Below are 15019 nucleotides of genomic sequence, written 5' to 3'. Positions count from 1 at the left end.
AAGATAAGCGAACAAGAATTGAAAAGTTCCCGAGTCAAAAAAAAAATAAAAAATAAAATAAAATCCGAGTCAAAAAAAAAAAAAAAAACTGAGAGTTCCGGAAGATCGCGAATTTTTTTAAAAAACAAAAAAAAAAAAAGTTTTTTTTTTTTATCGTCTTTTTTGTAGAGAGATGACTCTCACCAAAAAAAAAAAAAAAAAAAAAAAAAAACAACATAAAATAAAATAAAAATAAAGACTTTATTACTGATATTAAGCCCAACAAGACAAAAGGGACCTTTTTGGAAGAAGAAGGGTGGGACTAAAGTGAGATGAACAAGTAGAATATATATATATATATATATATATATCGGAGAAACGGGTGATAATGGTTAGAAGGTTTATTTTGAGTTAATTTCACTTGAAATTAATATACATTTAGAAATAATTTTTTTTTTTTTTGTCTTTTATATATATATATATATATATATATATATATATATGAAGACTTCTCTTTTATTATCAGTTGATTGACATTTTGTTTACTGTTTATATAGAGAAGCACCGAGTAACCAAAGAAATTTTATTTTATTTTATTTTATTTTATTTTATTTTTTTTTTTCAAGTACATTTTCCCTGAGTATATATATATATATATATATATATACCGCCGTTAAGTGTGGCTGGTGTTGAAAAGTGTTGACTGGAGAAAAATTTCAACTCGGGACAGAAGGTTACTTTGTTTTTTTTTTTTTTTTTGGGACCAACTAAAGACGATTAAAAAAAAAAAAAAAAATTTTTTTTTATTTATTTATTTCTTTTTTTTTTTTTTTTATCATTGGTAGTTATTTAATGAAAAAAAAAATATATATATATAAAAAAAAATCAAATAGAGGATTATAGTTTTTATATATTCCAGATAAAATAAAAAAAATAAAAAAAAAAAAAGAATTGATTTTGATTTTGATTTTGATTTTGATTTAAGGCTAGTAAAATTGAATTTTTTTTTTTTTTTTTTTTTTTAAAAAAAATGTCTACTGGCATCAATACACTTTAAAATCTAAAAAAAATAGCCACTGAGCTGAAAAGAAGGAATTTCTGAGAACCCTACACACACACACACATATTCCCTGTTTTGGGGGTTTTGCGGCTTAACATAGTCTTCAAAAGAGCCTTTAAACCTCCTTTTTTATTTTTATTTTTATTTTTATTTTTTAATTCTCTGGCACTGAGTTAAAATGAGTTTACTCAGTGATTTCCCCAAACTGGGGAAAAACCATGTCAATTCACACTGCTCAACAAAAAAATAAAATAAAAAAAAAATTAATATAAATATCGGAACATTTCCCTTTCTTTTTGTTAATCTCTCTCTCTCTTTTTTTTTTTTTTCTTTTTTTTTTTTTTTTTTTACTCTTTTTACTCTTTTTAAATATAAATAATACTCTCTTAATATCCGTAAATACTCATCTTCCTATCCTTTTCCTTCCTCTCTCTCAAACTCAAACTCATCTTCCATTGAGAGATCATTTACTCTTATCTTTTGCTGGAAAAAGTCTAACTACACGTGGGTAAACCTATTATCACATCTCTCCCGTGTAAACATACAATTCTTTTTATTTATTTCTCTCAAAAAGAAAAAAAAAAAAAAAAAAAAAACTCACTTTTAAACCAATCCTAATAACAATGTCCTCTGTTGGACGATCCCTGCTCATGGCCTCAAAGGCCGCTCGCATGGCTTCTCGCGTTTCTGCTCTTCGCGCATCCTCAATCATTTCAAGATCCTCGGCTCCTATTGCTCTTCAATCAAGCGCTCTTAGAACCGTCTCTGCCACTTTTTCTACATCTACCAAGGCTCTCCTGGCTACTACTTCTTCGCCTTTGGATCCTCTCGACACCTTTATTCGCCGTCACAATGGCTCCACTGGCCCTGATGTTGACTCCATGCTTAAAACCGTGGGTTACTCTTCAGTCGATGCATTCATCTCCGATGTGGTCCCGGCTGATATTCGCCGTCCTGACGAGCTCCAGATCTCCCCCCGCAATGATGGTCTTAGCGAGTCCCAAGCCACCGCTGAGCTTAAAAAGATTGCCTCTAAAAACAAGGTCCTCCGTAGTTACATTGGCCAGGGTTACTTTGGTACCTACACCCCACCTGCCATCCAACGCAACATTCTCGAGAGCCCCGAGTGGTACACTAGTTACACTCCCTACCAGCCTGAAATTTCCCAGGGTCGTCTCGAGTCTCTCCTCAACTTCCAAACCGTCGTTAGCGACCTGACAGGCCTCCCAGTCGCAAATGCTTCCTTGCTGGACGAGGGCACTGCTGCCGCTGAAGCCGTCATCATGGCCTTCCACTTCCACAGAGAAAAGAGAAAGACTTTTTACGTCGACCCCAATATTTACCCACAAACCCTTTCTGTGGTCCAGTCCCGTGCTAAACTTTTGGGAATTAACCTTGTTGTCGGTCTCCCTCCGGCTACTTCCAACCCTAAGGAAGACTACAAGGACGTCCTTGGCGCCATGGTTCAGTACCCTGCCGCCGATGGCTCAGTTCAAAACTGGTCCCAGCTTGCTGACACCCTTCACCAGTCTGGCTCTTTGCTTACTGTTGCTTCCGATCTCCTTGCCTTGACTGTCCTCGAGGCCCCAGCTAAGTTTGGTGCTGATATTGTCTTTGGCAATTCCCAGCGCTTTGGTGTTCCCTTTGGTTACGGTGGTCCCCACGCTGCCTTCTTCGCCACTACTGATGGTGAAATGCGCAAAATGCCTGGCCGTCTTGTCGGCAAGAGTAAGGACCGTTTGGGCAACCCTGCTTTCAGACTTGCTCTCCAGACCCGTGAGCAGCATATTCGTCGTGAAAAGGCTACCTCTAATATTTGCACAGCCCAGGCTTTACTTGCCAATATGGCTGCCATGTATGCTGTCTACCATGGCCCCAAGGGTCTCAAAGACATTGCTCTCCGTGTCCATACCCTGACTGCTGCCTTGGCCACTGCTATTAACGAGTCCTCTCCTCACTCTGTTGCCAACTCCACTTACTTTGATACTCTGACTATTAACCTTGCCAATGGCCAGTCTGCTGATGAGTTTTTGGCCAAGGCTGTTAAGGACTTTGAAATTAACTTGGCCAAGCAAGGCGAGTCTACTGTTTCCGTTTCTCTTGACGAAACTGTTTCTGCTACTGATCTTGCTGACCTCTTTAAGGTCTTTGGCGCTGAAATTACTCCTGAAGAAGCTATTGCTAAGCTCAATCTTTCTGTTGATGGCAAGTTTATTGCCCCCCCTGCTGAGGTTGCCCGTACTTCTGAGATTCTCCCCTATGATGTCTTCCACAAGTACCACACTGAAACAGAACTTCTTAGATATATGCACCTTCTTCAGTCCAAGGATATTTCTCTTGCCAACTCTATGATTCCCCTTGGTTCTTGCACTATGAAGCTTAATGCTACCACCGAGATGATTCCCATTACTTGGCCTGAATTTTCCAACATTCATCCCTTTGCCCCCATTGACCAGGCTCAAGGTTATGCTGAGCTTACCTCTCAGCTTGAAAAGGATCTTGCCCATATTACTGGGTTTGATGCTACCTCTCTCCAGCCCAACTCTGGTGCTCAGGGTGAGTACACTGGTCTCCGTGTCATTCGTCAATACCTTGAGAGCATTGGCCAGAGCCACCGCAATATTTGCTTGATTCCAGTTTCTGCCCATGGTACCAATCCTGCTTCTGCTGCCATGGCTGGCATGAAGGTTGTTGCTGTCAAGTGCACCAGCAATGGTGAACTTGATCTCAAGGACCTCCTCGCCAAGGCTGAAAAGAACAAGGATAAACTTGGTGCTATTATGATCACATACCCCTCTACCTTTGGTGTTTTTGAGCCTACTGTCAAGAAGGCTTGCGAGATTGTTCACGAACGTGGTGGCCAGGTTTACATGGATGGTGCCAACATGAATGCCCAGATTGGTCTTACCAGCCCTGGTACCATTGGTGCTGATGTGTGCCATCTCAACCTCCACAAGACTTTCTGCATCCCCCACGGTGGTGGTGGTCCCGGTGTCGGTCCCATTTGCGTCAAGTCACATCTTCAACCTTTCCTTCCAGGTCACAAGCTTGTTGACATGTCAAGCAGTGGTATCACTGATCAGGCCATCCAATCTGTCTGCTCTGCTCCTTGGGGTTCTGCATCCATTCTCCCTATTCCCTGGACTTATATTAAGCTCACTGGTGGCCAGGGCTTGACCAAGGCTACCAAGATTGCTCTTTTGAATGCCAACTACATGAAGGCTAGACTTGCTGACTACTATCCCATTCTTTACACTAACGAGAAGGGTCTTTGCGGTCACGAGTTTATCATTGACATGCGTCCCTTCAAGGCTACCAGTGGTATCGAGGCCATTGATATTGCCAAGAGACTGCAAGATTACGGGTTCCACGCTCCTACCATGTCATTCCCTGTTGCCAACACTCTTATGATTGAGCCTACTGAAAGTGAATCTCTTGCTGAGCTTGATCGTTTCTGCGATGCTATGATTCAGATCCGCCAGGAGATCAAGGCTATTGAGGATGGTAAGATTCCTCAGGAAAACAATGTGCTCAAGAACTCGCCTCACACTACGCGCGATATTATTGAGAGCGACTGGTCTGATAGACCATATACTCGTGAAGAGGCTGCCTACCCTCTGCCATACCTTAAGGAGCGCAAGGCATGGCCCACTGTGACACGCTTGGATGATACTTATGGTGACTTGAACTTGTTCTGCACTTGCGATCCTCCTAAGCTTGATGCTGAGTAAATTCCAATCAACTTTTTAGACTAATGATTCAACACTTATGACGACCTTTTTGCATATACTTATATATTTTTACGATTTTGTTTATATTTTTCCTCCATTTTTTTTTTTTTTTTTTTTTTTTTGTTCTGTACCTTTTATGTAATTATGTTAATGAAAAATGATTTCAACAATCTAATCTAAAATTGGCTGGTATTAAAGTTGGGATAAATAAAAAAAAAAAAAAAAAGATTGAAAAAATAAAATTTTTTTTTCTTGCCTACACGGTTTTTTTTTTCTTCTCCCCACACAATTAATAATATTTTATTTTATTTTATTTTATTTATATTTTTTTTTTTTTTGGTTTAAAATAAAAATGACTGATAAACCCATTGATTATTCCAAGCAAGCTTGTCACTCTGAAGCTTGTGCAATTCAAAGTATGGCAAATCAAATCAACTCTATTGATTTTTTTTTTATTTTTTTGTTCTAACAAATCACCTAGATTGTTTGCAACGCAGAGGCTATGACGAATCGAAATGCACCGTTTACATTGACCAGCTTTACGCGTGTTGTGCCAGTTTTTACAGACAACAACAAGACGAATATCTTGCCAAACAAGCCACTAGCGACAATGATGACAATCCATTTGCCATTGGTGGGTCTGGGAAAAGCTGTGACAACCAGAATAATAATAATAATAATATTGTGGTGGCTGAAGAAAGTACAGTTGGACCTGGATTTACATACAAAAGAACAGTTTCATGTCCAGTACCAGCTTTGTTGCAACTCAAAATCGCACAGAGACTTGCGGATGCACATGTAGATGCGCGGCTTGCAGATGTTGTAAAACATAGCAAGGCCGGGCGTGAAGAGTAAGTAAAGTCTTAAAATAAGACGAGATTTTAGTTTCTACAGATGTACAATATTTAAAAAAAAATAAAAAATAAAAAATAAAAATAAAAATAAAAAAAAATGTATATTTCAGGACTCGACTGCAGTGGCCGCAGCAAGAGGCCAGAGAGCCTGGGTGTGATCGAGCAAAACCGTTGAAATAGAAAGGAACCCAAAGGTATCCTCCCGACAGTTAGTATAAGGGTCACGGAGCACGACAAAAACACGGGGTTAAATAAAAGTTGGTATCGTTACTCTAAAGTGAACCTATGGTGTGAAGAAAAAAGAAAAAAAAAAAAAAAAAAAAAAAGAAGAAAAGAAAGAAAAGGAAATTAAAAAAAAAAATTGTGAAGAAAATTTAAATGTTTTTTTTTTTTTTGCATAAAAAAAAAAATATAATCATGTGATTATAACCCTAATTATAGTCATGTGATATACTTATGACTAATCATTAACAATTTTTTTATTTTTTTTTTTTTTTGACAGGGTGTTGATCGGTTTGGATTTTCTTAAAGCGTTGAATCGGCCAGACTAAAACCAGTTAGCGTTGAGATAACCAAAAAAAAAATAAATAAATAAAATTTTTGATTTAATAAATATATATATATAAATTTAATAATAATAATAATAATAAAAAAAAAAAAGGATTTTTTTATCGTCAATCCAACGTTTATGTTAAAGTAATTAATTCAATTGTACAGCCCAACAACCACTGCTTGTTATTTTTTCCCCCCGAATGGCGTGAAATCGGACCCCCTCTCGGGTCTCTAAACTATTATTGATCAGACATAAAGTTGCCATTCGTCGGAACAAACCCTTACCCATTGATCACCGAGTGCCTTTTAGGGCTTACATTGAGCGACTTTCAAAGTAAAAAAAAAATAAAAATAAAAATAAAAAAGACGCACATCTCCTATCATCATCATTATCATCACCACCACCATCACTATTCTTCTTCGTCTTTTTACCCATCTATAGACTTCAATAAGACTTGGAATAATACCCCCTCCTATCTGATAGAATTCATCAAAAAAAAAAAAAAATATGGTTTTGATGCGAACTTACACTCGACTCTCGTTGCTACCCGAGTCGCCTAGATTGGCCTACCGCGCAATGTCTAGCTCTACGACCAGATACACTCGCGTAAAAGCCAGTCCGATACGTACTGCCGATCTTCCAGGCCCCTACGACCTTCATATCCCTACCGTCGAGCTTGCCTACGAAAAACATCCACGGGCATCTGCGAAATCAGGCACCTCTGATACCCCCACCAAAGAACCCATCATCTTTGTACACGGTATCTTCGGGTCCAAAAGCAATACGCGAACTGTATCCCGAGTACTGGCACGAGACCTGGATCGTGACGTCTATTGTGTCGATATGCGAAACCATGGTGACTCGCCTCACACACCTCTTCATACCTACCCCGCGCTGGCCGCGGATATTGAGCACTTCATTGACTGCCACAAACTGGGACCCTCGATCTTGGTAGGCCACAGCATGGGTGCCAAGGCCGTAATGGCCGTTGCTCTACGGTCTCGCGCCAGTGAACTAGTTGCCGGTCTTGTATCGGTTGACAATGCTCCTTGGAACGCACAGTTATCTTCCGATTTCCCCAAGTACGTTCGCGCGCTGCAACAAATTGAGGCTGCGCACTTCACACGTACCCAAGACGCCTATGCTATGCTGGCAAAACAAGAGCCCAACGTCACCATCCAGCAATTCCTCTTATCCAACATGAAGCGAGCATCCCAGCTACCTGTGTCAGCCAAACATGAACTTGTCGAGCGTTTGCGCTCCCGCCTAAGAGCAAAATCAGAAGCTGTCCCCGCTGGTCACCACCCTCATGACCATCACCCTCACCGTGATGCTCGCGGTATAATTCACGATCACAGCGTGGCTCCTGGGTCCGGGTCACCTACAGCAGCTGCCAAGACAGCAACAGCTGCATTAGACTCGGAAATCAGCGAGGCAGAAAAACACATTTTGCATTTCCGTGTTCCTCTTGATATCATTGGCAAATCGCTCGACCATATGGCTGATTTCCCGTACTTCCCATTTGAAACCCGGTACAGTGGACCCACCATGTTTGTACGCGGCATGAAGTCTCACTAGTAAGTTGTTTAACATTTTTTTTTTTTTTTTTTTTTGGTTAAAGGAAGTGGTTCTAACTAATGTTTGTTTAGTGTTCCTGACGAAGCTATTCCATTAATTGGTGAATTGTTCCCTAAGTTTACACTTAAGGATGTTGATTCTGGACATTGGGGTAAGTATTTATTCATTGTTTATTTTGTGGGGGATAAAAGATTAAAAAAAAAAAAAAAAAAAAAAAAGAGGGAAAAGACAATTGAGAGTAATTTTTTATTTTTTTTATTTTTTTTTAAAGATTGATTAAAACTAACTTTTAAAAACTAGTTATTTCGGAAAAACCTTTAGAGTTTGTGGAATACCTCAAGGACTTTATCAGCAGAGAAATCGAGTTGGATTAAAACATTGAGTAATATCACATGTTGAGGATTTGGAGAAACTTGAAGAGTTTTGTGTGTGATAGAAGTTGTAAATAAATAAAACTTGAATGAGAATTTTTTTTTTTGTTAAAAAATGAGAGTTTTTGATTCTCAATTTGAAGAGGATAAACAAACAAATAATTAAAAATAAATACATAAATTGGTGATACCGCGGCTTTTTTGGCTTGCATGAAAAGGAAATTTTTTGTTTTTTTTTTTTATTAAGCATTACTCATACGAGTTCTTCTAAATCACGGTCGATACTACCCCACGGACTATCACGTAGTTGGAGTACTTGATACTGCCACCATTCCATTTTTTTAGAGAATAGAGAAAATTGTTTGTTTTTGCATACCCCGGGATTTTGCAAAAGTCTTGTTGACCAAAGGATTTCATGGAAGTCTCCAATTTTTTCAATTTTTTCAATTTTTTTAATTTTCAATTTTCAATTTTTTCAATTTTTTTAATTTTCAATTTTCAATTTTTCAATTTTTCAATTTTTCAATTTTTCAATTTTTTTTTTTGTCTTCCTCACATCTTCAACTATTAGTATATATATGACACTTTGTCCACATAATTATTGTTAAAAATAAAAGGATAGATGGTCCCGACAAAGCCATTTTACGGATTGTCAACAACATGTGCTCGTTTTATTTTATTTTATTTTGTTCACTGTAGATATCACGACGGGAAAGAAAGAAAGAAAGAAAGAAAGAAAGAAATAAATAAATAAATAAATAAAAAAAAAAAAAGCTTGGTATATGGATCATAATCACCCGATTCTTAACAAGATTGTAGCGAGATTTCATTTGAAAGCAAAGATGCTTTATATGAAAAAGTTCATTTCATATGACATCGTCACCAAAGTCTCAATATAACTAGACTTTTGAAAAAAAAAAAAAAAGCAAACGAGAAGATTAGGAGGGGTTTTATTTCAAGATTTATTTAAGAAAAAAAAATATTATTCCAATGATGACTTCATCGAGACAAGTGGGGATTTTTTTTAAAGAAGAACAATATACAACAAAGAAACAAAGAACTACAAAATAAAGTGTCAAAGTAGATCAATTGACTATATTTAAACCATAACTAAAATAGGTACTTTAACTTTCGCTTTAACAAAGCTCTATTATATATATATATATATATATATATTTATGTGTAGCTCGTTTTCTCGCAACGACTTTTGTAGCCTTAGTTTTTCTTTCCAAAATATGGAAGAACAAGGAAGAAAATTAAGGGAAGAATTGGATTTTATGAAAATAGGGGGGAGAAAAAAAAACAAAGATTTGAGGTAACACTTCAAGGGAAAGTCAACGAGTTTGATTTCTGAAAAACTCTAACATAAAAAAGAGAATCCAACGGTTTTGTATTATCAAAGATTTGTCATGTTTTATGTTTAATATATATTATTATCTACTCAGGGCAAATCCTAAATAAGAGATTAAAGTATCGGAAAAACTCAAAATCAAAATTAAAATCAAAAATTAAAATTAAAATCAAAAATTAAAATCAAAAATTAAAATCAAAAATTAAAAATCAAATAATCAAAAAATCAAAAATCAAAATCGAAAAAAAAGAAAACAAAAAAGAATAGAAAGGAAAAATTTCGGCAAATTGACGTCTCGGGAAAGGGGGTGTTTTGTTTATGCTTAAGAATTCAGAAAGGTATGCGTGTGTGTATGTAGTATCGGGAATAGGCTTAATAAAATAACCGTTGAAGATTTCTTAATCGATAACCCTAGATGAGCCTCGGGATGTTTTTTATTATTATTTTATTATTTTATTATTTTTTTAAGAAAAATATTGTTAAGGTAAGTTTTCTTAAATAGGGTCCTATGAAAAACCCAGACTAGAAAACAGCTTGAGAGGGTGACAAATATAGGAGGGGGAGGGGGGAGAGAATGGATAATGAGGAAGAGTAATTGGCAAAAACCAGCTTGTTTTCAAATCACTTGTTGAGTATTATTAAAACTCATCACATTTATGTTCCAGATAAATCTATGTTATGAATTTGAAAACACTTTTCTCAAAAATCTCATCATCTTGTTTTGCAATTCACATACAAAAAAAAAAAAAATAGCAGATAGTTTGAATATATAAATATAATGGAAAATAGGTTCCGCTTTTTAAGTGTGTGTTTGAATATAGACAAGATTATTAATTGTTAACCTCTGGTTGGATACAATATTAGAAAATTTTTTTTTTTTTCATTTTGTAGCCGAAAGTCCACCTTTCTCCAAGCAACCCAAGGCTTTGAAAATTGAGGACAATAACTCGCACACTTCTAAGATGAAATATGGTACTAAAACAAATTATGATTTTGATTTTAAAAAAAATAAGGGGTTTCTCTAAAGAAGTAAAAAAAAAAAAATAGATAAATAAATTTAGTTACCCAAAAGTTTGCCCATGTCTTTTTTACTTTTTTTATGAGATTTCACGAGAAATTGATTTTGGGGTGATTTTTGATGATTTCAAAGTATTAAGAGATTTCTTTTAATTGTTTATTTCCTTGTATCAACTTATAAGCTTAGCACAATTCATGATAGAAGATTTGAATTTGGAATTTGAAATTAAAATAGAATAGAATAAAATAGAATAGAAAAACGATTTTTGAATAAGTCAAATGACTTTTATATTATAAAAGCCATTTATGAAATTATTGATAAAAACTAGAGTTCAAAATCTCAGGGAATTTATTTTATTTTATTTTATTTTTTAGCTAAATTCTTTTTTTTTTTTTTTTTTTTTGAGATGAGAAACGAGTTTTTAGATTAAAAATATGGGCATATCCACAATCAGCATACAGAATCTTTTGATCTTGCAATAAACCTTTCATTCAAGTTTATTATTATTATTATTATTATTATTATTATTATTATTATTATTATTATTATTATTATTATTATTATTATTATTATTATTATTATTATTATTATATTATTAATTTTTTTTTTTTAACTTTAGTCATTATTATATATAAACGGTAAATCAAAAATCGGGATTTTGGGTTTATTTCGTTGATGCTGTTATGTCCGTCCATCGATGTCAGAAAGATGATAGGTAAGAGTACGATTTGTTAACGTAAGGAAGTATAGTCGAAATCTTTGTAATGTTAATGTTGAGGAAAAAAAGAAAGAAAAAAAAAATTCTCAAAACGTCGAAATCTCGTTTTTTAAACATTTTTTAAAATAACTACGTTACGTAGTTAAATCAATTTTCAGACTTGTAAAATGAATAGAAAATATTTAATAATTATATGTTTACTCTTTGAATTTACAAAAAAAAAAAAGTCTTTAAAATTACACGACTTCCATTTGAAGGGAGTTTCTTCAATTCTTAAGTAAATCAATAGTCTAGTCTAGTCTTTATTTAAATCATTATATCGCCCTTGTGTATCATTTTCATCCATAAGAATTGGGGGTTTAAGGATTATTATTGAAGTTAGGATATTTTTTTTTTTTTAAAACATTTTATTTAAAGTCACGGGTGTTGATTGTACTTGACAATAACGGTCATAAATAAAAAAAAGAAAAAAAAAATAAACCTTCCGACTTAGTCTCAACTAAGATTAAGATTTCTAATAAAAAAATAAACTAAAGACTCCTCCATCAAACATTCAGAACCAACTAACTTATAGTTTGAAAAAAAAAAAATACAATTCTAAGTGGTACTGTAAATGTGATGAATAGTTATAATATATAACAACTATATGCAAAGTTAAAGAAACATGCTTCCTTTTTTTTTTTTTTTTACCAAAAGGTGGTGTTAAGTAAATATTTTTTATTGAAATGAATTTTTTTTTTTGGTTAAGAAAAAAAACAATTAAAAATTTCCTTTCAATGATCTGGAAATAAATTGTTCATTCTTTTTCCTTTTTTTTTTCTTCTTTTTGAGAAACATTTTTTTGGTTAATTACAAGCAGTTAAAAAAAAAAGAAAAAGCAAAACTTTTTAATTTATTTATTTCTTTTTTTTTCCCCCGTATTTTTAACAGGAATGTAAGAAAAATATGAATAGATTCCCCCCTAAATGATTAAATATTTTGCTCAAAAAAAAAAATAAAAATATGTTTAAGTGAAGAATTTCTAAACTTAATATTTAAAAAGCATTTTTCTTTGCTTCAATTTTTTTTTTTTTTAATCTCAGCAAATAAAATAATACCAAAAAAAAAAAAAATAAGAGTCTATTTTTCTTTTCTTTTCTTATCCATTCATTCTTTTGTTCTGAAACCCGACGGATTTGTTTTCTCCTTTGTTGAGGAACAAATTCCCAAACATTGTTTAAGCATTTACAAATTTACAAGTATTATATATATATATATATTATTGACATTCTTGTTTTCCCAATATTTTATTGAACAATAAGAAAAAGAAGAATAAAAAAAAAGCACTCGTAATTGCTCCCCCTTCATGTGGTGCCTGCATTTGGTTTCTAATCTTCATGTCCATGTAATGCTAGATAATTATTCAAATAAACGAGATAACCTTGATGTCAACTTTAAATTAACAGTATAGTTTTAATGAATACTTTAAAAAACTCCTAATTCTTTCTAAATAAATATATATAAATAATAATAATAATAATAAAAATAAAGTACAAGCAAAAAACAAAAGACAATTAAAAAACAACAACGACTCACACTCTTTCCCCTCTTTTCATTCTATAAAAAAACCACTTTTCTTTTTTATTTCTTTATTTCTTTTTTAGTCCAACTTTAAACAACAACAACAGAAGCAAAGCCAAAAAGTAGCGAGCTAACAATAACGGCCAGGGGCAACATGACGACCGAAGAGGTCATTGAGGGGAGATTGTTGACAGCACCAGGATTAGCGGCAGACTTAGAAGTTGCACTACCACTAGCAGAGGACGACGAAGAGGATCCAGAAGAAGCAGAAGATCCAGAGGAAGCAGAAGAGGACGAAGATCCAGAGGAAGTAGAAGATCCAGAGGCAGCAGCAGTGGTAGGACTATAGTCCCAATTGGAATCATCAGACTGATCACCACTGTCACCATATTGAGTGGGGGGTTCATTGGTGCCACTGGGATCACCGGCACCAGACACAAGCATGGCAGAAGCACGTTCGGGCATGACGGGTAGACCAGCAAGGGGGTTGACTTCCCAGACACCTTCTTCCATTTCAGGGCAAACAGCAGGTGAATCATCATCCTTGGCACCGCCATCGCCAGAGGGATCGGAAACACTGGCAAATGCATTTTTAAGGTTTACGAAATCCTGTTTCTCAGTAATAGTGCCTGAAGAAGAAATGGAGACCAAGCCGTAATTGTTTTCTTCCTCAGAATACTCATAGACCAAACCGCCAGAAAAAACGCCCGTCATATTTGTGGAATAGATGGACTCGATTTCGCCAAAGGGCCGGGGCTCGACCTTGTTGCATCCAAATTCAGACAAAAACAAGGGTCTAGTGTAGTTTGAATATTGTTCAACTTTTTGATCGTAGCCTGAAACGGTGTAAGAAGAGTTGCCGCACCATGAGTAATCATTCATGCCAAACATGTCAATACGAGCAGTCTCATCGTCACCACAGTTAAAGTATTGAATCTGTTGGTATCTGTTTGCGGAAATGTCGGCGGCAGAGTAACCGACAGGGATGGCACGCAGATTTTGTGCAGCCATGTATGTCTTCATGTCACGGACAACAGCCTTGACATAGGGAGCAGCCTGGGTAGTATTTTCATTGTTGATAACCTCGTTTGCAGCAAAGAAGCCAAGGACATTGTCATAGCTGGCAAATGCGTCAATGGTAGCAAAGACGTGTTGGAGGTATGCGGTATTGTAAGAGACTTGAGGGTCTGAACGGGAGATAGAGTTTTTAGGGGTATTCACGTCAAGAATGAGGTAGATTCCAGCATCATCAAGTTTTTCCATGCAGTCCTTGTGGTCGGCTGAGTTGTCGACAGAGTAGACACGGATTGTGTTGATACCCAGTTCCTTGAAGTATTCAATATCGCGTGTGCAAGTGTCGGATGAAGAAAGTGGGTCGGTAAAGTTTGAAGCTCCACCAGGGAGGTAATCGACGCCTCGAATGTAGAAGCGGGAGCCTGATACAGAGTCGTAAAAGGCATTGCCCTTGACCTCAATGGGGTTAAGAGCAGCGTTTGCAGAGGCCGCCAGGGCCATGAAGGAAAGTACTGAGGTGATTGAGAATTTCATTTTAAATGATGCAAATTGAATAATAGGAAAAGAGATATTTTTCAAAAAAGAAAAGAAAATAAAAATAAAACTGGATTTAAAAAACTGGATTTATAAAAGAGTGTAGAAGAAGATATTAAAAAAAAAAGGTGATTAACGAAAGACCTAGAAATAAAATAAAAAAAAAAAAAAGAAGAAGAAGAGATTTAGTTTTCTCTATATATATATATGGATATAGATTTAGATAGTTTATACGAAAATATATATAAAAAATCTCCTGAAGATAAAGAATGGAATGTTGGAAGAAGGAAAGAAAAGAAAAAAAAAATTTTTTTCTAAAACATCTGGGCATTCCTTGGTATTTATATATTTATATATTTATATATTTATATATTTATATATTTATATATTTATATTTATTTATAATTATATAATTATTTTGATATTATATTTATCCTTTATCTCCTAAATGTTTGAAAAAAAAAAAAAAAAAGCAGCACAGCACAGCACAGCACAGCAGCAGCAGCAGCATTTGTTTTAGTTCACTTTGTTGTTGTTATTGTTGTTATAGTGGTTACCCATGACAACACAAAAAACATAAATAAGCATTGCTTTTAGCCTTTTCGCTGCCGCCCAAATTTCAGTTTCCCTTTTCTTCCTAATTAGAAAAAAAAAAAAAAAAAAAACGCCCAGTTAAATATTTAATATTTAATATATAT

The 15019-nt window shown here is 34.8% G+C and overlaps 4 protein-coding genes across 4 annotated transcripts; 3 read left to right on the top strand and 1 right to left on the bottom strand.

The window, feature by feature from the left end:
* Window positions 1-1662: 1662 nt before the first annotated feature.
* SAPINGB_P004841 (uncharacterized protein) lies at window positions 1663-4770 on the top strand (the record flags this gene model as incomplete). The annotated part of the gene is made up of 1 exon (XM_031999556.1): window positions 1663-4770. One exon carries the CDS (start codon window positions 1663-1665, stop codon window positions 4768-4770), a length of 3108 nt encoding a protein of 1035 aa, XP_031855447.1.
* A 352-nt stretch (window positions 4771-5122) lies between these two features.
* On the top strand, window positions 5123-5625 carry SAPINGB_P004840 (uncharacterized protein; the record flags this gene model as incomplete). Its single annotated transcript, XM_031999555.1, has 2 exons — window positions 5123-5186; window positions 5252-5625. 2 exons carry the CDS (start codon window positions 5123-5125, stop codon window positions 5623-5625), a joined length of 438 nt encoding a protein of 145 aa, XP_031855446.1.
* Window positions 5626-6684: 1059 nt separating this feature from the next.
* On the top strand, window positions 6685-8129 carry SAPINGB_P004839 (uncharacterized protein; the record flags this gene model as incomplete). The annotated part of the gene is made up of 3 exons (XM_031999554.1): window positions 6685-7754; window positions 7827-7906; window positions 8056-8129. The coding sequence occupies 3 exons, from the start codon at window positions 6685-6687 to the stop codon at window positions 8127-8129; spliced, it is 1224 nt and encodes a 407-aa protein (XP_031855445.1).
* Window positions 8130-12863: 4734 nt separating this feature from the next.
* SAPINGB_P004838 (uncharacterized protein) lies at window positions 12864-14321 on the bottom strand (the record flags this gene model as incomplete). Its single annotated transcript, XM_031999553.1, has 1 exon — window positions 12864-14321. The coding sequence occupies one exon, from the start codon at window positions 14319-14321 to the stop codon at window positions 12864-12866; it is 1458 nt and encodes a 485-aa protein (XP_031855444.1).
* Between the last annotated feature and the right edge of the window lie 698 nt (window positions 14322-15019).

Source organism: Magnusiomyces paraingens (assembly GCF_902498895.1).
Source record: "Magnusiomyces paraingens strain CBS 517.90 genome assembly, contig: contig4, whole genome shotgun sequence".
NCBI lineage: Eukaryota > Fungi > Ascomycota > Dipodascomycetes > Dipodascales > Dipodascaceae > Magnusiomyces > Magnusiomyces paraingens.
Note: the sequence above shows the minus strand (reverse complement) of the source record. Positions and strands in the feature narration are given on the sequence as shown.